Source organism: Mastigoproctus giganteus, chromosome 13, assembly GCF_048544385.1.
Source record: "Mastigoproctus giganteus isolate SK-2022 chromosome 13, ASM4854438v1, whole genome shotgun sequence".
NCBI classification, from domain to species: domain Eukaryota; kingdom Metazoa; phylum Arthropoda; class Arachnida; order Uropygi; family Thelyphonidae; genus Mastigoproctus; species Mastigoproctus giganteus.
This window is the reverse complement of record NC_143587.1, coordinates 14,979,608-15,004,973: the sequence shown is the minus strand read 5'-3', so window position 1 is coordinate 15,004,973 and position 25,366 is coordinate 14,979,608. Positions and strand designations below refer to the sequence as shown.

The 25,366-nt window shown below is 40.2% G+C and overlaps 1 protein-coding gene and 1 long non-coding RNA gene across 4 annotated transcripts in view; one reads left to right on the top strand and one right to left on the bottom strand.

The window, feature by feature from the left end:
* The window catches only part of LOC150075782 (uncharacterized), a 56,056-nt gene that overhangs the window by 16,300 nt on the left and 14,390 nt on the right, over positions 1-25,366 (top strand). The window lies entirely within an intron of this gene.
* Positions 8,811-23,793, bottom strand: LOC150075783 (uncharacterized). 3 transcript variants are annotated; one of them, XM_090387552.1, is made up of 2 exons: positions 23,155-23,793; positions 8,811-9,807 (listed from the first exon to the last, which is right to left on the bottom strand). In XM_090387552.1, exon 2 carries the CDS (start codon positions 9,717-9,719, stop codon positions 9,300-9,302), a length of 420 nt encoding a protein of 139 aa, XP_090243678.1. In that variant the 5' UTR covers positions 9,720-9,807; positions 23,155-23,793; the 3' UTR covers positions 8,811-9,299. The 3 variants fall into 3 exon arrangements, with proteins under 3 accessions (XP_090243678.1, XP_090243677.1, XP_090243679.1); XM_090387551.1 differs by having other exon boundaries at positions 23,416-23,793; XM_090387553.1 differs by lacking the exon at positions 23,155-23,793 and adding an exon at positions 22,522-22,784.

Genomic DNA, 25,366 nt, shown 5'->3' with positions numbered 1-25,366 from the left:
CTTTCCGGGAACACAGTTTCAATTGCTCGACTTAGTTGCAACTCTTCATTTTATCGACAATTTCCCCCCCCACGTGCTATGTACCTCTCCTCTGGCGCTGCGCTGATTGCGCGTGCTCAGCGAGTTGTCCCTCGGCCCTTATTGTTAATCGGAGATTTGGCACACGTTTTTGTGTTGAGACATCTGGAGTGCGTCCCGCAGGGTGAATATCAGAGTTATTCACGTAGAATTCTATAAAGGTCATTGCCAGCACAATACTGTCAGAGAAAGCCACCGAGAGTAGAGTTATGGACAGGAATACTCTTCTTACCAAAGGTTATTTGTGGATTTTCCATGTGAGAATTGTGCGATTCCTTCTATTAGTTCAGGTTGTTGTTGTTGTTGTTGTTGTTGTTGTTGTTGGGTTTTCGGAGCATCGGCGACTAAGGCAATGCTACTTCGTATATTGTCTGTAAATGTTCTGAGGTCGATTTTCTGTTTGCTGGATAAAATCCCTAGTTTTCGGGAGATAAAAACCATGTTACCCTCGCTTGAGACCACTAACTCAGCCACTTCGTGAAAAAGGCCTAAAAATTCCTCACTCATCGACAGGATTCGAACTCAGATCTTTTAGACCCCATGTGGTGAGGACAGCCATCCTACCAACTCTGCTACCCACCACGGCCCAGTCCACGGAAAGGTGTATTGCTGTTAATTTAAAACTGCGTGGGGTTACTCATTAAAGTTATTATATTTTTTAATGGAAACCCCAAACACAAGAGGCATTCGACTTGAACTTCTGTAGATTGCAATTTTCAGGAAATACGTATGAAGGAAGGTTGTTCCAGAAAATGGTAGTTGAATGAATAAACGAGGAAGATGAAAAGTTAGTTCTGTGGGTTTGAAGTTTGACAGTAAATGGATGTTGGCTGGTGGCGGCACGTGTTCGAACTGTTTTGAAAGAGAGAGCGGGAATTATAGAAGCCAATTCAGAAGAACAGTGCCCATGGAAGTATCTGTAGAAGAGGCATGCAGCAGAAACAGTACGTCTATGAGAAAGCGAGTGGAGAGACTTTGTTAGAGATGAATCATTAATTAACCTAACCTAATTAACCTAAATTAATTAACCTAACTGCCCTCTTCTGAATGGAATCAAGAAGCCCAAGAGAGGTTTTGGGGGCAGCACCCCAGATGTGGGAACAATATTCCATGGCAGGGCGGATTTGCGATTTATACAGAGTGAGCAGCTGTTTGGAAGAAAAGTAACGCCTAGAGCGAAAGAGAAAACCAAGTTTTTTAGATGCAGAGGAAGCAATATTTGTAATGTGCTTGTGCCAAGAGAGATTAGAAGTCAGGGTAATCCCCAAAAGAGATATATCATTTTGCCTAGAAATTGGAGTGTCACTAAAGATAAGCATAGGAGCAGGAGAATCCTTTTTGCGACATATAAGACAAGACTGAGTTTTAGAAGGGTTGAAATCAACTAAGTTGTCTTTGCCCCACTGGAGAATTACCTGAAGATCGGCATTTAAGGAATTGGTAGCAGATTTTCCAAAAGATGAAGCTGATTGAGCAGAGCAAGGTTTCTCAAAATGGCAAGTGGAATGCAATGTGCTATCATCGGCAAAACTATGGATAGGATTTCCAGTCAATGGAAGAAGGTCATTAATATACAAGAGGAAAAGAGTGGGGGAAAGAACTGAACCTTGGGGGACACCGGCATTAGTAGAGAAGTTAGAAGACAGAGAGCCATCTACCATCACCCTCAGTGAGCGATCAGAGAGAAAACTGGATAGCCAATTACTAAAAACAGTTGGCAAACAATAAGATGGAAGCTTGTTTAGAAGACCTTTATGCCAAACACGATCAAAAACCTTTGAGATGTCAAGAGCAACTACTTGTGTTTCACCGAACCTTTCCATTGAATTAGTCCATAAATGGGCAACATAAGCCAGAATATCACCAGTGGATCGACACTGACGGAATCCATACTAGTGATCGTTGATCAGACGGAAGGTTTCTAAGTAGTTTAAGAGTTGGCGGTTAACTGATTTCTCCATTACTTTAGAAAGAGTAGAAGTAATTTAAATGGGAGATAATTGGATGGGAGGGATTTGTCAACCTTTGTAGGAACTGGCTGGATATGAGCAAATTTCCAAGCAGAAGGAAAAACACCTTTGGAATAAGAAAGTGAAAAAAGGCGGCAAACAATAGGAGTAAGTTCAGGAGCACAGGTTTTGAGAACAAGTGGAGAAATACCATCGGGACCTGGAGCTTTCTTAGCATCAAGATTCGTCAAAATCCTTCTGACATCCTTTTGATGGAAGACCACAGGAGGCATTGAATGGAGCGTGCTGGTAATGGTGGGAGGTGTTTTACAAAGATCATTAATGCATGAGTTGGAAGAAAAATGGGATGTTAGCAGGTCAGCTCTATCCTTGGCTGTAGTGACAATGGAACCGTCTGGTTTTGCAGAGGTGGGAGCAGAGATGGGGAAAACGTGTGGCCAAAAGCTTTGGCATGGGACCAGAATGCTCGGCTACCATCAGGGCAAGAAGCATGTTGTCTACTCTTAGCCTGTTCAAACTCTAGTTTGGACTGATTAATAACTGCTTTACAATTGTTGCGAGCTTTGGTGTAGGCAGAAAATGAAACTGGAGAATTAGAAACAAGCCAATTACGATATGCAACATTCTTCTCTTGAACAGCCTTAGCACATTTATTGGAAAACCAAAGTTTAGATAAAGGATGAGATTTTAAAGTGGAGTGTGGGATAAAGGATTCCATTCCTGCAAGAATAATTTCACTGACACGATCTGAGGAAACGTTGACATCAAAAGTTTTGAAACAGTAATCTCACCAAGGAAAAGAAGAAAAGAAATCTCGCAGGTCATCCCATTTTGCATTCTTGTTCGTAGACGTGCCACTGAGAGCCTCCATGCACAGTTATCCCAGGAGGAGGGGGAGGAGATGATACCGGTCATGAGTTTGACTGTTGTGACGAGCCTCCTTTCATTAATGAGCCACGTGTGCCTTTGAAATCAGAGTACGCATCAAAAGTTACACACTGGCATGTTGGTTCATTGACAAGACCAAAATAAAATAAATTGTGATTCAGACAGCCATGTCCAGTGATTAAATAAGTCAGCTCCATTACAGGGTGTATTTGTCTATTTTCTTATCAATTTGTCTATTTTCCAATAGAAACCATTTCTCTATTTTCTTATCAATAGCAAACTCTACCCTTGCTATAAACATCCGTGTAATCTCCCCAGTTTCACTCCCCCCCATCTCGATTGCCAAATATCCAGTAACTTACACAATATTTTTCTTAGTAATTTTAATATCAACAGTAATATCAGAAGTGATATTCATAAACGTTATCTGTTTCCCTTTTTAAGTTGTAACAGAATGCCCTGTAAGCAATACGTAAATCAAGTGGCAATACACCTGCAATCACTTGAACTGCATTAGTAGAAACAGTTCTGCAAACCCTCAACATAACCAGCATCATAGAACGCTGAATAGATAATAACTTTTGTCTAAATTTCGCAATGGTTGTACAGGCACACCAAACTGATGCCCCATAAGACACTATGGGCAAAAATAGAGCTTTATAGTATAAAAAGAAAAATCTTTTATTTAAACCCCACTCTGATCTAGTTATGCGAATGATTGTAGAACTATATTTATTAATTTTCTTAATTTTAATTAATTTAAATGAGGTTAAAAAGAAAATTTATCATCCACGTATATCCCCAGTTATTTTACAACGGAGACCAAGGGGATCTGCATCATTAATTATACTTTTAGGAGGCCCGTCATAATTAGGTTTTCCAATAAGAACCATCATGACTGTTTTCTTAGTGGAAATGCTTAGCTTGTTATTAACCCATGATTGCAAACTTCTCAATATAATATCAGCTCTAAATTCAAGTTCCCTCCTAGATTTCCCAGGGACGCACAAAACAAGACCATCCGCAAATGTTATCTTGTGAACATATGGCATGTCTTGCTCCAACCATTGATTTAATACTAAATTCCAAAATACAGGACGTAGCACAGACCCCTGGAGACACCCTCTATAAATTAATTTGTCAAATTGCAAATGTTGAGATTTTAGTATAATTTTCTTATCCTGCAAATAATTTTAAGATGACTCTTCACACCAGTGAAATATCATCTTAATTTTGTCTCCAAGTTCAACCGAGGACTGGGTACCAAACATCTCCCAACTGTTCTAATCTATGATTCTAATATCGTTGTTTATAGTTTCTGTAAATTTTATCAATTCCTGATCCTGACTATAAGGCCCTGATGGGCTTGCCCGTATTTGTTTTTGGGCAGTAAATAATTATTTATTTATATACCAAACTGGCAAATATTTTTAATTCCCGCTCTCTCTTTCAAAACAGTCCAACCAGGCAACATCCATTTACTGTCCAACTTCAAACTCACAGAACCAACTTCTCATCTTCCTCATTTATGCATTCAACTGCCGTTTTCTGGAACAACCTTCCTTCATACGTATTTCCTGAATTACAATCTACAGAAGTTCAAGTCCAATGTCAACAAATATCTTCTTTCGTCTTCTCAACCTCCAACTCAAGCATGGTACTAAGTACTATAGGTTCTAATACCTTTCGTGTTTGGGGTTTCCATTAAAAGAAAAAAATAATAATAAAATAAGACTGATTTTGATACTAATAGTAATGATGTTTTTATTATTAATTGCTCAACCTGAGTTTTATATTATAATTTTACAAATCGAATAATTTTTTTAATTTTCTATTAAATGTTTTGTTTTAAATAAAATGTTTTCTGTTTGATTGCTCCAGGTGAGCTGAACTGATATGAACACACCTTTTCATTTCATACGAAGGATGACCCATCACTTGTCTACGAAAAGATCTAAACCTCCCAAGGACTTCCTAATTCATTTCACAAATATACGTGGTCTCAATTCTAATCTCAACGATGTCCATTTCCACTTGCAGTCTTCCAAACCCCATGTACTTTTTCTAACAGAATCTCAGTTATCGGTTGATTCAACTACTGCTCATCTCAGATGCCCAAATTATTCGCTGTATGATTCCTTTCGCCTCAAAGGTGGTACTTGTGCATATGTCCGTTCCGATATTCCCTGCCAGAGACTTGGTAATTTGGAATCTCTTCTTTTCAAACTTCTCTGGCTTAAAATCTCTCTACCTCATTGTGTCAAATTCATCTGTTGTCTCTAACGTTCTCCCAACTGCCGTAATCACTTAGAGCTCTTTGATTTTCTCTCTTTGCAACTTGAACTTTCTCCAGTCTGTCTTATTTTATATGTATTTGGCTTATTGTCTGCTGTTCGCTGCTGCCCTTGAACCTTTCCTCGAAGGTACACCGATTTTTCATCATATTCCGATGACCTCAAACTATACAAACACCTAAAGATGCTCAACAAACTCACCTCATAAATCAGCGAGTCTCTGTCCTGATCAACAGCTTTGTCGCCTGTTGTAATGCAAATAGGTCTGGAGCTAAACGTATCAAAATCAGTTCAACTCACCTTTACAAAAAAAAAAGAGAATCAAAAATGACATCAGAGCCTATCACAACGGATTACATATAAGGAAATTGAAGTCTCACACCGACCTCGGCATGACTTGGGACGAGAGACTCATTTTCAGACCCGTTGTTTTTCGACCATGAAATCGAAGACTTTCTTCGATTTCCTGGTCGAAATCGAAGAAGAACCGGATTCTTCTTCTTTCTCAGATGCTTACCGGTGTGATTGACGCCCCCAGTCTTCGAGGACCTATCTCTACTCCACGTGCGGGACGCATAACGGCAGTCCCCTACATACCTTTACACTCTATACAGTCCAACCTGTGCTGTCTGAGGAATTTCTTCCCAAACAACGCAGTCAACCTTTTTTTTCAACTCATTGGCAACATACCCTGTGAAATACTCCAAAAGCAAGCAGTACACAGAGAAGAGCCACTCAGACGCGCACGGCTTACTTCAACTAGAGAACGGGAACACCCCCTGAGGAATCTACTTGGATAAAGAAGATGCACTTGTGCAAATATTGGAAATAATTGCAATCCTTGCATTTCTGTGCACCTTTCTAGCCGGTCGGCTGTAAAAAAGGGGTGAAAGCAAACACTTGCTTCAATAATAAACGGTTTTAGTAATAAAAGTAATCTCAACGAGTACAAGAGAGCGATGGTAACATTCCATTTCGCAATGAGGAAACAGAGATACTCTCACGGATGAAATATGTCAAGATGTACGACGACAATGAAGAGTTCTTACTAGATCGTTAATTGTATGAATCGGATTGGACGTTCGCAAAACGATTGAAATATGCAAGACGATGTGTCAAGACTACGACGACATTGACCCTGACTCAGCATGCGGTAATGACCTACATAGCCTTGTAACGTGACTGCGAGAAGAAGAGCCCTTTCGAAACTTTTAATATCATTCAAACAGCGAAATGAATGAGGATCTAAAGCTCGCCAGGCCCAACCGACTCAGCACAACTGCAAAGAAACACGAAAACCTGATGACCTACGAGGACCTCTGCAACTTAATGGCTAATGAGAGACTCCAAATTACTTCTAAATGTAATTTGGAGTTTTGTTATCTCCCAGTCGATTCAAATATTCTTGACTGCCCCAGCTGGTTGCAGAAAAACGTTTATGATTCGCCTCTTGATGGAAATATACAACAGCTTCAGTGATACAGACGGGTACTGCAACGTCCACATTCAAGCGCTTCAACTGATAAGGCTGGAGCGCATGGAATGCAGTGACCTTGGATGTGTTCAGGAGCTGGTTTATGCCAGCTCTGAGGACATCCAAGATCACCTCCTGTGATCCTTTGCGCGATCTTCTCTCCCGACTCCGTTTTTCGTTGTTATGAAATGGAAATGACGTCAAATGACGTAATTTCGGGGTCGCAAAATCGTGACAAATTGATTTTATTACCCTCCGGAATTTAGTAGGTGCCACCAAAGATGTTTACACATCCAAAAAGAAAGGGGGTGAACACTGGAATTTAGAAAGGCTCAAAGAGGTTTATGAGAAAGTGGTTGAATGGTAGAGTTGGGGGAGACTGAAGATTGAGGGAAACAGGTAGAGGATGGGAACAATAGAGTAGGCATGCCCAATAAATGCGGCGGGCTCCACCAGGCGAAATATGGGGGAGGCAGGGAGGAGAGGAGACAGAGATCCGTCTCCTTCCCTCCTGCATGGGGATGGGTTTAAAGGGAACCGGGTTTGAATATCCCGTTCGGATCGCCAAATGGCGTGTCTGCAGTGGCGCTGCAGTATGTCTTCGTCGGTGATCGTTGTAAGGGCGATGTAAGGACGAATCCGGTAGGAAGCTCAAACTGTCCACCCTGCTCTGGGTGTGGGAAATCCACCAGGCGAAGGGAGTGAGTAGCACGTGTATTATCATCATTCTGCTTCTTCATTACCATCACAAGATTTCCTCCGTCGCTGTCTGCCCTCCCAATTAGCGCAAAGCTCCAGAGCGTGACTCTCGGTGGCTTTGACATTCACGGTACTCTGGGCTGTAACATTGCCAGTATCTTCAAATTCCCTGCTGTATCCAACTCTGGTAGATCTTCGCACGCTTTATCACACAATACTCCATTTCGGAGAAAAGAGCTCCTCTACGCTTTTCTGTAGTGCTACACCATGCTCCATAATACTCGTAACTGTACACTTCGCTCTTCATTACGGACACCCTTTCGAGGACATGTAACTCTCTTCACTCCCATTTTCTCTTCTAACAATTTCCCACAACGCTCTCTCTCTCTCTATCTCTCTACCAAAACAACTCTCCAATTTTCTCAACTTCCTCTCATTCCACCTACAGTTACAATTCTTCCAATTTGCAAGCTATTGCAAATGGAAACACAAGGTTCTTTCTTTGAAGTCCCATCCTCCTTTTTTTTCATTCCAGTCTCCGTCATCACCCCAATTTCCTTCTTTACAGGATAATCCTGGTATGACATCTGCGCAATCTACCTCTAATGAGTTCCTCCACCATCTAATACGTGGTTTTACTTCTTGTTCCCAAGCAGTAAAACTGCGTATTAGCATGGATACGGCACATCAATAACCAGGGATTAGTCTGGATAGGACATATCTTAATAACATGATTTTAAGTTGTTCCATTTCAGAAGTAGATACCAAGACAAAACGAATGGTAATTTTTTTAAACACCGAGTCTCCAGCTAGGATTTTAGGCAACGTATATCATTGAACAAATTAAAAAGCTCTAAGTATATTGCTGAAGAATCTTAGGATTACTGGGACACCCACCTTGAGGTATGCCAGTGGAAACAGCATTCTTTAATAAACAATCTTTTAGGAAAAAATCCTGGTACAACAGGAAATTATGGTAAAATTAACAGCACACTTACGAAATTAGCACTTCCCTACAACAAGGGTGCAGTGGACCGTGGGTATTTCTGAGGATAACGAAAATACATCCAGTAAATATTGAACAGTTGTATCAACTGGTTCTGTAATATATCCGAACGCCAGTTTGAGGTTTGGCAGCCCCCTGTTTGCCAAAAAAGTTGCGAGTTTAAAGTTGATTCGTGATTGGGATAAAATGCAAAAGGTTTTTAGATCAAATAAGCCCAGTCAGCACACTCCAAAAATGAAAAGGATAAAAATTTATTTGATATAAAACTCTTGGTACAATCATAGCAAATCATCTTGATTTATACAATTATATTACAAAATCCAGCATAATCGGGAGATAAGAAAAATAATTTACAATAATTACAAATCTTAATTCTTATAGAAGACTATTTAAAGGTTTAGTTACATGATTTGACACCCTGGTGTTCGGGTCAAAAGTTAAAATCTCTATTAATGTTCCACCTGTCTGGACGGGAGTAAAATTCAGGCCTCTTATCCAAAGGTGGTATGACAACAAAAGTACCCAATGAGCTGATCAGAAGAAGGTCGAGTGGTAAGTGATGAAACCACTATGTTCTTATGGATGATGTATAACGTATATGAGTTTGTGGTGTTCTTAAACGGGCAGTGAATGTTTTACAAGACGTCATATACCAATCTGTTTTTGATGAACTAGCCATTGGTTCTTGATAATGGTCCATGAGCTGATTGATGTCTATTACACCATTGTTGTCGTGGTACGAAAAGATAAAACACAAACTTGAAACACTACGGTCAGTGCAACTGCAGTTAGAGGTTGCCAATTATTCACCTTATCTTTACTCAAGTCAGTTGATCTTTCACCTGAATCACTGAAATAATACAACCTCATGCAATGAATCGCCATTTCCTTCAGTCGCATCCTCCGCCACCAGAGTCGCATCCCCCGCCACCAGAGTCGCATCCCCCTCCACCAGAGTCGCATCCCCCTCCACCAGAGTCGCATCCTCCTCCACCAGAGTCGCATCCTCCGCCAGCAGGGGAGTCGTCGCATCCTCCATGAATCGAATCATTTCCATCCACTCCAGAATCACATCCATTGCTGAACATATCTTCTCCAATGTAAACTCCAGAGAAACTATGTCCGCTGTCTGTGGAAAATCTTTTTCCTGCAGTCCCGAATTTCTTTCTTTTCTGAGGACTGGAAGATTTGTTTTTCTTCTGATGATCACTAGATGTTGCACGCAGCTTCACGAAAGCGCAGCAGCAGCATACGGTAAGGACTGCAGAAGCGGCGATTATTATCGCAGCTACTACTCCTGCTGAAAGCATCCTTGTCAACCTGGATGTGAACCTCAAAATGCAACAGGAACGCCAACTCTTCCACAATCGTTTCCGAGGCACTCACTGAGATGGAAATCTGTAAAAAAAATGAAGTATATTAGAAACCCTGAAGGAAACAAATTCATTCTGTTGTTCTGAAAAACATTTTTGTAATTCTAGCCTAATTTTTATTTACGTTTTGTTGTGCTTTGATTCTGTTAATTGCATGTTTAGTTCCAAAACAAAGAGTAAGAATAGGGTGTCTGTAATTGAAAGGTTCTGCGGTCGGCTTGCTGGATGAAAGAACCAAGTTTCCGATAGGAAAAAAAAACACGCAATCCTCCTATAAAAATTCTTCACATCATTCCGGGATTTCGAACTCAAATTTTTTGTTGTATCTTAAAAAGCAATAGAATCATTTTTTTTCTTTTTTTTGAGGTTGGGAACCTTGAACCCGGCAAGCATTGCAACAGTATAGCATTAAAATGGCAACAGCGCAGGAGACAGCAATGTGTGTGTGTGTGTGTGTGTGTGTGTGTGTGTGTGTGTGTGTGTGTGTGTGTGTGTGTGTGTGTGTGTGTGTGTGTGCTGTGGCAGTGGGACACCAAATCTCCATTGATAGTAAACAGACATTTTCAACCGGAATTCCAGAAAGGTCCATCTACGGAACAATCAACGAGGCTATGGCTGAAACCTTGCACAGAAGTTTCAAGAACCCTTGTGTGCTGCACCAGAAAGGAGCAGGTAGGCCTAGTATATGTGCAGATAAAGTTTCGGAAATTCACGAAGTGTTTATCCGAAGTCCCACAAAATGTCTCAGCCGAGAAAACCTGCAGGATCCCAAAATATGAAAAAGGCAATAGTAACAAAGAACGTTATCTAGCTTGGCGAGAACTAGAAAGGTGCCTGCTGTCTGGGACAGGAGTTGATACCACCTTAGAAGTGTCAATCAAAACCGAATCTGTGAAATGATACAACCTTTTAAAGTGCATCATCGATGTTATATTCTTCTTGGGAGAACGTGGTCTGGCATTTACTGGTTCATCCCATTGAATTGGTGATTCAAACAACGGACACTTTTTAGGACTCACTCATTGAACTGCTCTCCAGGTGTGACCCCATCCTTCAGGAACACGTGCTAAGTGTAGAGGAGTCACAGAAAAGGAGTGAGCGGCTTCAAGTTCATTATCTGTAACCTGACTCACAAAATTTATCACAAAATTCACAGAATTTATTGCGGAATGCTCGAATCTTGTGAAACAGCACATTTTGTTGGAGAGCCAATCTGCAAAGTACTTTGCAAACATTTCTTTTGAGATACGTTTCTTTTAAAAGAAACCCAGCATGAGATTCAAGAAAGATTTCTCAAGTTTGTAGATTGTAGCAACAAAAGGGGAAGAGATTATACTACCCACGATTCCAATAAAGTGACTAAGGCTATGTCAAACTTCATATTAGACAAATGGTTGGATATTGTTGAGAGGATATTGAGGAATGGGAAAAGTAGTTGAGCAGAGTCCGCATCAGTCATAAGCTGGTATAGTTGGTAACTATGCTTGTCAGAGAAAAAGTAGTGATGATGGTACAGCTAACCAAAGAGTAGAAGGGGTGCTGGGGTTGAAGGTAAGAACAGGAAATTTAAGGAGAAGTTGAACTATTATTTTGAGGGCTGATAAAGAGTAGCTATGTTGCTAATCATGAGGTTAAAGATGTAGTGGTTGCTGCATTGAATAAGGAATGTAAGGAATTTGCGAATGATAAGAAATAAGGAGGTTATTTTGGAGACAGAAAGTAGTGAGAATTTGAATAAAGTAGTAGGATCTGGGGAATTGTCAAGTAAGGGAATAGTCCCTGAGAGGTTGAAGCTAATGGACCCGTCCATTTTGATATATGATGTTAGTAAGGAACTTACCAAGGAGGAAATATTGCAGGATTTATATGCTAAGAATTTCAGTGATTATGGTTTTTCTAAGGAGGAGGTTGCTGATGGGGTGATATTTAGGTTTAGCACAGGGGCTAAGTCTAAAACGACTAACTGGATTGTGGGGTTAAACCCGAATAATACAGCTAATATAAATATGTCTGGTGGAAATAGTAGTAGGATACAAGACAATTCTTTAGGTAGTAGATGAACTGCCAGAGAGCCAAAGCTGTAAATGAAGAGGTCAGATTAGTTGGGGTACATGATAACTGTGATATAGTGTGTATTCAAAGAACCTTATGTGGCTACCTTCGGTGAAAATTATAAAGTGACAGGGTTTCCGGTGTCAGCCCAGATTATACAGGGGTTAGATGCCAAACCTAAGGCAGTTATTGTGGTATTGAATAGGAATTTAAACGTAACAGTTATAACTAGTCTATGTAATTAGTGGGGTGTATGTATTTCTGTGTCAACTCCACAGATTTTCTTTTATTTAGTGTCATTATACTGTCCTCCCTCCTTGGAGATATCAATCGAATATACGAAAATGTAATGAGCTTTTTAGGAGGGATTGTCCAGAGGATGATAATGAATGGCAAAAAGAGATTAGAAGGCTGAATGAAGACTATGTTGGGAGGGAGGAAATTATGTTGTTTAATACTGAAGAACTTCTGCAAGTCTGTTCGAAATTAAATTTTAATAAGAGTCCAGGAATGGACTTGATTGAAAACAATTGTATTGTGAAAGCTATAGAGAATTTCCGTGCCATATTTTTGAACATGTTTAACAAATGTCTTTTGGAAGGTAAGTTTCCGGGTCCTTGGAAAACAGCCTTACTGAAATTGTTGCTTAAGCCTGGGAAAAATAAGAAGGACCCAAAAGTCTTTCGCCCAATCTCGTTATGAGCGAATTCGGGGAAGGTATTTGAGCGTCTCTTACTAATTAGACTGCTATCTTTATTTGAAAACAACAATTTATTGTTTCTTCACCAATACGGTTTTAAGAAGAAGTTTTCAACTGAGGATGCAATACATGATTTGTTGGATTATAACAGACTGGCAGTTAAAAAATATGTGTTAGGTGTGTTTATTGACTTTGAGGGCGCTTTTGATACTGTCTGGTATGAGAACGTCCTCGAGGCTTTAAGGAGACTGGCGTGTCCTAATAGGTTATATAAGACAATTCAAAATTATCTAAGCAGAAGGCAGGTAGTTATCAGATCTCAACATTTAAGATATCAATACAGCTTGAATAGGGGCTGTCCCCAGGGATCGGTATTAGGCGCAATATTTTGGAATTTGGTAATTAATTCTTGGTTGTCAATGGATCACAAGGATTGCCACAAAGTAGCTTTTGCGGACGATGTGGTCTTGGCAGTGCAGGAAATTCCAGAAACGAGTTGGAACTAAAAATTAAGGATTGATAGCCTGGTGTATCGGTCTACAAATAATAAATTGGTGGTTTCCTCGAGCAAGACTGTAATGATGTTGCTCAAAGAGAAGCTTGATTACAGACGACCCCCCCCCCAGGCTGCTTATTAATGGAAAGCAGGTACCATCGTGTTGAGTGTGTAAAGCCTTTTGCAGCTCACTTGCCTGGCATTAAATTAGCACTGGAAGACCTCCTAGAACTAAATCTGAGGGCCAAAACAAGAAATGAAGACCATGGAGTTTTATTACATGTGACATCTTTTGCCTGTGTGTTAATGTCAGCTGCGCGGTACGAGATATTAGCTGGCATAGATGTTTGCAACAAGGTCATCCAAGCTGGAGATGCCACACTGGATGTTAAAGTAGCAAACATAGAAACTCTCCTCCCTCACAGATCTGACAAAACTTAGAAACAACTGGAAATGCACGTGGAATGAAGCCAAATTGGTTGCGTCAAACCTAAAGATAGAAATAAAACTCTCCCGTAGATGAGGTGGAGTTAGACCGCATGATGACAGCACACCAGATGCTAACTTGGAGGAAGTGAATGACACAGAGGATACGCTAGAAGAGATCTACTTCAGAAAGTGTGCTGGAGTGTGAAAACAAACAGTAAACAAGAAAATTACAAGTTGTGGTAAGATTTTTTTGGCAAATAGGAAGGAGGGAAAAAGTATTATATTGGATTGGTTGAATGTCCTGTGGGAGGAGTTACGAACTTGAGAGTTTTGGAGTGAGTCGTGAGCTGCGGGTTGGAGTTGGAGTTTGGAGAGAGAGAGTTCGGAATTCGTGAAGAAGAAATAGAGAGGAGAAAAGGGAGGTAGTGCAGAACTCAAGTATGTTCCAGTTTTATTGAACCCGAACTCAGACTCATGAGTTAAACTCTGTGTGGAACTGTTTGATAGTTTCTTTTCAAAGGAAATCTTTTTTTTTTTGTAGTGTACAATTGAGTTATTAATTTGGGTTAGATTATGGATAAGTTAATGACCATGGAATGATGTAAGGGTGCTAAAAGGATAAAGGGAAGAAAAAAATAACAGGATAAATCAAATTATAGGCATATTATTGTAGACGATGTGTTAACAGATGATAATATAACAGATAAGATTCCAGGTAATGTGTTAATGCGCAAAGATAAAAAAAAATAAATTTTATTGAGAAATCTTGAGAGAAAAGGGAAACCCTACCCTGTATCAGAACAGGGAAGTAACAAAGATGCTTGTGGGTGAGGTTGTAGTACACGAAAGGACAGAATTCTTGGGATACGAGGTTCCATGTGAGAACAGTGGATGATGGTGAATTGGCTTGTGTCATAGTTCCTATATATGTAAATTTAAAATTGAAATTTGTATGTATATATATATGTTGATTTTGTTTATATAAGGCTCATTAAAATTTGTTATTTATGTAAATTTTGTGTTGTCTTCATGCTCTGCTAACTCACCACCTTATACTTTGATATCGATACTGACATGGACCATGACCAAGATAGGTTATTGACAAGATTTTTTTCATTGAGAATTCTTCTGGCTCAGAGTGTACGGGCTAATCTAAGAAAGGGACAAAGGGAAGAAAATCTCCTAAAACTCCTAGAATAACTCAAGTTCGAGGAGTTAAAACCCTGTTGTGGAGGAGGGTCCTTCTGTTTTATTGGCTTCTGTGGCTGGGTCCGAGCCTTCCATTGTCAATGTCGAAACTAACTCAGTTCAAACAGAATCAATTGAAGATCTTTCTTTTACAGAAGGATCGGACCTGGATGGATCTTTAGACGATTCGATTATATATGCCACATTTGCCAAAATTAGGAAGGCTCCGGAAGAGTTTTTATCAAAGGATACTAGCAAGATAATTAAGTCGGCCTCTAACCCCATACATGGTCTATGGGCGGACCTGGAGGCAGTTGCCACCGCAATCTTAATTGATAATGAACTACTCAAGACTAAACTAGATGAATTAGAAATCAGAGCTGGCCATTTTGACCAGATAATGGAGAAGCAACGTGATCCTCATAAGACTTTTGCGGATGCTGTTCGTGGAAGTTCAAGGAGAAATAGGCAGACTCCTGAGACAACAGAGATTCCATTGCTGACTTTCTCAGTGAAGGTGGCGGCTTCTTCTGGCAGATCAACTGCTAATGAAGATAGGATTAGTTCTGGAAGAGGGGTCTCTGATCCCGAAAACATACTGATACTCAGGCCCTCAGAAGAGTCTGCGCGTGTCGCACAGTGGTATCGTCACCGTCCTCCCCACACCGGGTGGAAAAGGCCTGGGTTCGAATCCCGTCGATGACGCGAGGAACTTTAATGGGCTTTTTTTCACTCCGTGGCTGAGTTAGTTGGTCTCAGGCGTATATAGCAAGGTTTTTCTCCCCAGTAACTGGGGTTTTTTCGTCCAGCAAAACAGGCAAATCAACCATAGAACATACGCAATTTACAGACACAAATACGGGTTAATGTATTTAATTACGGGCAACCCTAAAATAATAATAATAATATAATATAGGCCCTCAGAAGAATCGTGTCTGACTTCAAGTCATGATGTCAGGAAAGAAGTTACTGAAGTGATCAAAAAAAGATCAGAAGGACATGAAAGTCAAGAGTGTGCGACTCTTGAGGAACAAGGGTGTATTATAAAAGACAATCAATCCTGGTGATACTAAGAAGATTTCAATGCTCCTGCATTGAAATGCAGGATTGTCCATGAAAACCCAGATGTCTGATCATACAGTTTTGATCTACAGTGTACCGAAGGACTACTCTGAGGAGGATATTTTGGAGGATTTAATTAATAAGAATGTAAGGGAGTTCGGTTTTACCCCGGAGGAAATTAAGAATGAGATCACATTTAGGTTTCAATCTGGCACCGGGACCAGAGTTATTGGTTTTAACCCGCGCTTGATGGGATGGTTGATTCAGAGTGACAGAATTTATCAATGATTTACATAGATTTCATAAGTTTACAGTCATAGGTATATTCGTCAGATCTCTCGGATATGGTCACAGTGCGCAGTTCTGTTCCTATAAAGCTGTATCTTGTGGCCACCGCGCAGGTGGAGGCCATAATTTGCTGAATGTACCGACAAGGAAGAACCACCTCACTGTATTAATTGTAAACGTAGAGACTGTAATCACTCGGTTAGGGATAATAAATGTCCCGAGTATCTTAAAGCTGTTGAGTTGACAGACCGAAGAACCAGGCATGGATAATACAACTAACTGATTCCTCTTCTGGGATTCGTTTTGTAAGCAACGTTGGTAATGTGCAAATAAACCTGCAATACGGCGAAATAAAAATCCTTCAAATTAATGTGCAGAGATCTCGTGCCACAGTGGACGAGAGTAGGAAAGCTGCTGACGATCTCGGATTTGACATTGCTCAGCATATGGCTCTCTCAGGCTGCTGACGTGGTTTGCCTCGCAGAAACGTGGCTTCAACCTAATGAAGCCACACTCTTCTGCTTAGCTATTGCTGGTTACCAGATGCTGTCTGCCTCCAGGGAGCAATCTAGAGGTGGTGGAGTAGCCATACTGTATAACATCTTTTCTCCTATGAGCATTTGACCTCAACCACAACTGAAGCTTTTGAAGCGATTGTAGTCTCGCTACGTTTCCACTCCAGCCACATCGATATCGCTTCCTTGTATATTCCCCCATGGCCTACAGTTGAAGTTATTGACATGGCCATTGGACCTCCCGTGGTGGACTCCTGTCCTTAACGACAGCTTCAAAAAGAAATAAATCCTACATAAAAAATGGAAGCTTACGAATAACAGTCAAGACATAATCGCCTTTTCCCGTGCCAGGGCCCATTTTAATCGTAAAAAACTGCTGCAATCCAAGAAAATCTTGACCACACTCTGAGGAAAGGAAAGTCATTCTATGCTGCCCGACATAATAGACTCAATCAAATGCTTGATCCTCAAGAATGGCTCAAATACATCGCCAGGTTTTCAAATTCAACCACAGTCTCATCAACAGCTGTCCAGCCTGACTATGAAAACCCTTCAGATGTCCTAGGGACTATCCAGATAACGAAACAGGAGCTCATACGTGCCACCAATTCCCTTCCCATAACAGCCACTGCTGGAGAGGATGGAATTCCGCAATTTATAGTCAAATGCTTGAGCACATTCATCATAGACCCTGTTCTCTCGATCTACAACAGATGCCTCACTGAGCATTATTTTCCACCGCAATGGAATAAGTACAGAGTGCACCCCATCCCTAAAACATTGTTCAGCATATGTCCACATTTTCCACACACGTCAGCCAGTTTAGACCCATCTCCGTTGCCTCCTATCTGCTAAAAACTTTCGAAAAGGCTCTGCTACTGACAATTACTCACCAAATCCTCCAGACGAAACCACTTGAAATCCACTACGCCATCCCAGGAAAATCATCAATCGCTAACTTGGCAGCCACCACAGAACGCATCCTCTCAGCATTCGAACAAAGAGCTCAGCTGGCAACCTTATATCTCGACATAAGCGCAGCCTTTGATGCCGTGTCGATCCCAGCCTTGCTCCTTCTACTTAAGGAGAAATTTCATATTCGAGTTGACATGCTGTGCTTTTTGGAATCTCTGCTCTCTCACAGAATACTTATTCTCCATCGGGAACAACACACCCCATCCTGTGACATTACTGCTGGAGCACCGCAGGGCGGTGTCCTATTTGATGGTTATCATCGTGCCCATTATTGCCTCCACGAACGGTCTCTTATGCTATGCTGATGATATCAAACTGCTGACGAAAATTAACACTGGCGACAACCCTGTTCAGCTTAGCAACAGGATCAGTTCCAAACTTAAGGATCTTGAATCGTACCTGGCAAGCTTCAATCTGAAAATCAACCCACGGAAGTCCGCTAAAGTTATATTCTCCCTTAAATCCGTGCCAACACTACTCAACATGTTGTGGGGTTGGGGGTTTTTATATATTTTTATATACTTGTTTCTATATTTATTTACTTTATTTATTATTGAGCTCCCTTATCTTAAAAATCCCCTGTCTCATTTATTATTATTTATATTCTTATTATACCCCACTTTGCATCTGCCTTGTGTGTATCTCACAGAAGAATTCCGGTTCTGAGGGAGTTTCTATATTAGTGCACTCCTCCTTTGGGTTTTGCTGTGTTTCAGAAATGACCAAACTCCATATGTAAGTACATGGCGTGGTATTATACATATTTACAAATAAAAAAAATTAGCAAATCATTACACATTATTCACTATATGTAAGTACATGGCGTGGATTAGGTTCCTGGTCATTAGGATCTCCTATCCATCATCTTCTTCTTACTATTGGGTCACTAACACTCTCCTACGATCAGTTTAACTTAACTCTTTCTTAAATACAATTGACATTTTATTTATTATTCACACTTATCTAGCACAATCCTACATTCTTCTTCATGGTTAATACAATTCTTCTTCTGGAATTAAATGTCCACTTCTGGAATTTAATGTCCACTTTAGTCTCATCCTAACACAACCAAATTACCCATTATTGAAATGTACACTGGTTTATTTATTTCTTGATTCTCTCAGGTAAATTTCAGAATTTAGGGACTAATTGCTCCACTTCTCTACTTCAGTAACATTATATAACTGAACATACAACTCTACCTGCCCTGTAGGTTAACCCGTCCAAAATTATTACTTTCCCTCCATTAATTAATCAGTAAATAAACCATAATTATAAACAATCCTTCTTTAAACTAATTCTAAAATATTTCTTTGCTCAACTATAAAATATGCACTGAGTTTACTGAATGTGCTCTTACAATCTCAGTTAATAATTTCCTAATCCTCCCTTCAGTCCTTTGCAACTATATAGAGGTACATAAGCTGTTTGAACACTTACTTCTGGGGATTTGAATCCTCCCGCTAATACAATGTTTGGCCTGTGACTTTCTGCTCTGCATCGGGGTCCACCATCAGTCTGAGACCGCTCTCCTTCAGCTTCGGGACTGATAACATCTGCCAGGGGTACTATCCACTTCGCCGATCATTCCTGGTGTCATATCTTCCTTCGCTGTGCCAGATCATTCAATAGGAGTCGCTTCCCTTTATTCTATTTCTCTCTGCAGGGCTGCCCGGTGTTCTTCCATAAGCATCATCTCTCGCCTTCCTCCTAAATATATTTATCGGTGGGCGTTTTCGGACTTCTACATTCCATCTCGAGAAAGTTCCCTATACTGTAACCTATCTATACTTTACTTAATCTATCAGAGTTTAGCCAACTCACCATAATTGGTCCTACTGGTGAATCACTTCTGGGGACTGTTTCCCGAGCCTACAACTCCGAAAAAACTTTCATCACCCTTTTTCCTCCCCTATTTTCGCGCGCTCTTCCCTTTTTATTTCTCAAAATTTCGTAACGCCTCCTTTCCTCAACCAATCATTTCTATCTTCCCATCATCATCTCCATTCTCATTTGCCTATTTCACGTGACGTGCAATAGGAAAAAGGTCGAGCTCCTTCCGGTCCAGAAATTTCTCGATTTTTCTAGTAAGATGACCAGAAATTCCGTCAACTCAGCATCTCTCCAGAACCATCCAGTAAACATCTGCGTCCATTTACTTGACCCGTCTCGCCCCATTACAAAATGACCAAGCCCGCTCTGTTAACGGTAAACCAGGACCGCTCCCCGCTGGTACCCCTACTGTAACCTCTGGAGCACTCCGTCCCCTGCCACTCCATCCACTGACCGCCCACTGTTCTGTCTCGCTATCTTCGCTTGCTCTTAGGGAGTGGGCGCAGATCATATGTCTCCCTAAAGTCTATCCTCATGGTACATCCGCCCCTACGTTAAGTACAAACTCCACTTAATTCAATTCCATTAACGCGAGACCCACTATCTTAAATATTTGTGACCTTAAGTGTTTTCTTGTAAGGTTTACAATACCACTTTATCTAGCGTTCTTTCTTTAATTATATTGATATTTAATTTAACTTGTAAGACTTTGTGTCTTACAATGTCATTCGGAGGGGTAGCAATACCAAACGTACCCTCACACACAGACCTTGGTGTTCTGTTTGATCTGTGGGGGGGGGGGGGAATAATAAACGATTATGATTTATATGTATTTTATTTTATTATATTATTTATTTGGTTCCCCTTTATAATACTCCCCTTTATAATATATCCCCTTTATAATATCTCCCCACTTGCGCATCTGACTATTGCTTCAAAGAAAATTCTAAGTTCAAGGGGAAAATCTCCTTAATGTGTTTAATTCCCTTTGGATAGGCTTTTACCCAGAACAACAAAAGACACACACAAATATTGTATAAAAAAATCAGTTTATTATACATATTTATATGAGCATAATTAAAACCAAATAATAATTTAATTCATACATATGACAACATGATTTGGTCTCACCTACATGTGTATATATACATCGTATTCATACTTCAGTAAAAATCATCAACAAGCTAATATCCATCCCTTCCTTTGTTAATATATTTTATCCTGCATCCTCTAAATACCATTAGTAAAAAATATCCATTCCATTCTATCCCCTTCTACATATGTTTAATATTGCATCAGTTAAATACCATTAACAAAATAATTCAATTCCATTCCATTCCATTCTACATATACTTAATACTGCCTCAATTAGATACCATTAACAAGAAGTATCAATTCCATCCATTCCTTTCTACATATACTTAATACTGCTTCATTTAATTACCATTAATAAGAACCATCAATTCCATTCTATTCCTTTCTACATATATTTAGTACTGCACCAATTAAATACTATTAACAAGAAATATTAATTCCATTCTATCCCATCCTGCATATGTTTAATACTGCTTCATTTAAATACCATTAATAACAATTAATGATTAACATCAATTCCATTCTATCCCTTTCTACGTTATCATATATCCAACATTCTAAATATCTTATATCTAATAAATCTCCCTCTTTTTAATGTTCTTCCTTCCTGATTCTTCACTAAACTATCTTTACAATTAGGTATTTCTAAAGTCCTGCTGACCAATTTACTGGGTTTCTACAGTTCTTGGTGTGTGTGAAGGTACTATGTACTACAAACTAGCGACTTACTTGTAGAACTCGGCGGGGCGTCATCTTTCATCCTTCCTATCAGGTACAGCTTATCTTCACTATCTGGGGCGGCGTCTTACTATTCTTGAAGAATTAGGCACTGGTAGTGGTGCTGCCAGGTAGGTTTCGGCTTCATTTTATTCGGCCCGCTTGATGCACTTCTCCTGTTTCGGAATGGCTACTCTCATGTCGGTCGGGGTTCCGATTCCATCCGATTCCAGCACTTTGCCTTCCAAGATTTCAGGAATCTTGGTCTTTAACGGCAGATTTGAGTCTACCCTTTCCTTGTGAGAGACTCGTTTTGTCTTCCACATATTTCTTCCCAACTCCTAGACGTCTCAAAGAGCCAACATTGACTATGTTCCACTCAAAAAAAAAAAAAAAAAACTCTGACTTTCTCAACGACTAACCCATTCTTACTAGCACCGACCAAAATCTAAACTTGTGTCTGACTAAACCATTCTTACTCACACCGCCAAATTCTCCACTTAGTGTCCTCCTAAACCATTTTCATTCACACCGCCAAATCTCAACTTAGTGTCCTCTGCCACTCGTTCATTGCCTTTTTCCTACCTCTTACTGCCGATTTCGCCACGCCCATTTCCCAGTGACTTCTACCAATCTTACATTTACTTTCGGATTCTATCTCATTCCATTTGTTGGAAAACCCCTTATTCCGCCGGCCCAGTAGCACGTGATCAATACACCCTATTTCAACCTGTTGGATCTGCGGCCATCCGGTGTGTTCTTTGAAGTAGCCGGTTGTCCAAAAACAACACTTTACCCTTCACATATAACGCCTTGTCTCCATAGCGTTCCAAAACCACAAAAAGTGACATTAGTGACCACAGCATCTATATTTGGAAACTTGTGTGTGCGTTTAAGAACCGACTTCCGGTCTAGCGACTGAAGTAAATTGCCCCCACTATATTGACCTTGCATAAACATTAACTTGTTTGTTTCGCAAAACCACTTGCTGCTTTTGCCGTAGTATTCACCGTCTATTCCCTGCTTACAACGGAAGTTAATGCTAATGCCTCTGTTTTCATTTCTACTACCCACTAATTTTACAATTCTTACTGAATAATTCTTGTTACTGAAACTGACGGCTAAATATCCTACTAACGGCAAGAATCCAAAAGGAAAACTAACTTCCACAGTCTAAAAAAATATTTTATTTTTGTAAGATTTTTAAATCTTACAGATCAAAAGATGTCCTTCGTCAACCAGATCGACAAAATCAACACCAAATTTTCTCGCGTACGGTGGATATCGAAGCAGCAGCTGCTACACGCCCGACATCCCTCACTGTTAAAAAGTCCTTAAGCTATCAGCACTAAACCGCGAAATGTTCAATACAGAATGATCATAACATACCTTTATTAATAATCCATATTTTGATGGTCCCTTTCAAACTAGTTGATTTGAATCCTTCTAACTCGCTGTCTCATAGACGCACTGTTTCTGCTGCATCCCTCTTCTACAGATACTTCCATGGGCACTGTTCTTCTGAATTGGCTTCTATAATTCCCGCTCTCTCTTTCAAAAAAGTCCAAACACGTGCCACCACCAGCCAACATCCATTTACTGTCCAACTTCAAACCCACAGAACCAACTTTTCATCTTCCTCATTTATTCATTCAACTGCCGTTTTCTGGAACAACCTTCCTTCATACGTATTTCCTGAAAATTACAATCTACAGAAGTTCAAGTCCAATATCAACAAATATCTTCTTTCGTCTTCTCAACCTCCAACCCAAGCACGGTACTAAGTACTGTAGGTTCTAATACCTCTCGTGTTTGGGGTTTTCATAATAAAAAAAACCCAAAAAACTAGCCCTCATATGGTGAAACAGCGTGTCTGAAACGATTCATTCTTTATTTCAGCCAAGGTCACCTACTTAAACACGGTGTGCACACTTTAAAACTACGTCCACACTCTTCAAATTGAAACACAACTTCAGTAATGTCGGGGGTCAGATGTTAATGAAAATAGTTTTCAATACTTACCTAACGAATGCGCATCTGGTGTCAATTATACAACTGGGTCTGTACCATCGAAAGGGTTTCCACGCTCATCTCCAGCAATCTGTTTACTTACAAAGAACACAAGGAAACGGAAGTGGGTTTGGAAACCGGTTTTTCAGTGACGTATGCACGTGTCGTGACAACAACATTCCTGGATGTACTATGAGATCTGTGGAAGTTTAGCATTCCTCTGATCTGTTAAGTGTTTTCATCGAATAAAATGTGAATAAGAAAGACACTCACCCGCTTCTAAAGACTGGATTCGGACCAGGTTCTCAGGCGATACATCGTACTAAAATATAGAACAGTAGCTGATCATTGCAGCGTCACTTTTGCACACGCACACTCTCCAATACTGATTCATAATGGACGAAAGAATGGGTCTTCATTCGTGCAGTTTCATTCCGGGTATCTTTTAGATCTCTTCTTCAAATATTGGTTGAGGAACGGTGTTAATTGAAGGCAGGAACAGATTGGTTGTGGACACCCAGTACTGCGCACACCACACACACCCATACACGTTAACGTGACCATCAGAAAACGGAGCAGAAACGGACTACGATTGCCACACGTTTACGTCACTTACGGCGTGTCAGACACATTGCGAAGTTCACCTCCGGCAGACGGGTATTCTCGGAACAGAGTTTTATCTGCTCGAGCTACTTCAGACTTCATTTTATATTTTATCGTAAATACCGTCACGTGCTACGTACCTCTACTCTGACTGCGCTTGCTCAGTGAGTTGCCTCTCGGCGACGATGGTTCATGGAGATTTGGCAGACGGTTTCGTGTTGGGGATGGCCGAAGTGCAACACGCAGTGAGAATATCTCTTTATCAGATTTATTTACGTAGAATTCTGTAAAGGTATTGCCAGCATAATATTGTCGAGAAAGCCACCGAGAGTACAGTTATGGACAGAGATACTCGTCTTACCACACAGGTTATTTGTGGATTTTCCAGGTGAGAATTGCGCAATTCCTTCTACTGTTGTTGTTTGGTTTTTGGAGCAGCGGCGACTAAGGACATGATGCTCCCTGTATATTGTCTGTAAATGTTCTGTAGTAAAAGTTCTGTAGTCAACCACACAACTGTGGCCTGAAGGCATTCAGACCACAGCAGAATTACTGGATTTTGCGACTCCCGCTTAGATCATCTCAACTATGTACAGTTCTTTGAGGCTGTTGTTAACTGTGTCCTGGACAGGACTTCCCTCTCCTTGCCAACTTCTAATGGATCCACTTGCACCGTCACAGTTCACATTAATAATGTTTTTAACTTTTAATCAAAATAAGATTCCTGATGACATCGGATACACCCCAGAAATGGAATCAGATTGATTTGAATCCTCGAAGTACCAATGACTCTCCTTGAAGCGCTGAATTTCATTCTATAACTTAAACCTTCATCTTCCTCAATCCCCACCATAAATACAGCCATTGTCTCCACCTCCATCCACAAAAATAGTTAGGAATAAAATAACACAAAGTATCTTTAGATTATGGCAGGATCCTGGGATCAAGAATATCTGGGTACGGGGGGGGGGCACTAACAGATTTATCACTAAGGTTGATCTTAAGAAAAGACCATGTTGCGTACTGGAGACCAATATGGTGAATTTAATGACTGGTCATGGACTCAAGGGAAATTTTAAATGCTTTGGTGTAGTGGAAAGTGACTTATGCCGTTGTTGACCAGTTGAATCCAGGTCACATGTTATGCTTGAATGATCGAATTATTGCTATCTTAGGTCTAATTTGGATATAAGAATCATTTACGATACAAGTTTCCATGTTATTATCAAAATGTGTAATGACTGAACAATACCAATTTTAAAGATATTTTTTCCCTTGTATTACAAGAAGATTATGGTATTTATTTTTTAGTGGAAACATGGTTCACCCAAGCTGTTAAGAACAGTGAATTGGTCCCACCGGGATTTGATGTTATTCGTAGGAGAGACCGGATAAGAAAGGCGGTGGGCTCATCAACATCTGCAAAAAGATTCCTATCCCCAAAATTAAAGTTCTGGTTAACATGAAGGTATTTTTCCTCAACGGCTCTTGTGGAAGATAGACAAGCTATGTTATGCTTCTCTGCCTTCCACTACCTACTGGTAACTTATGACTAAATTTGAGAACACCATCGACTAAATTTTTGATCAGCACCTGGGACTGGACCATTTAATTGTTTTAG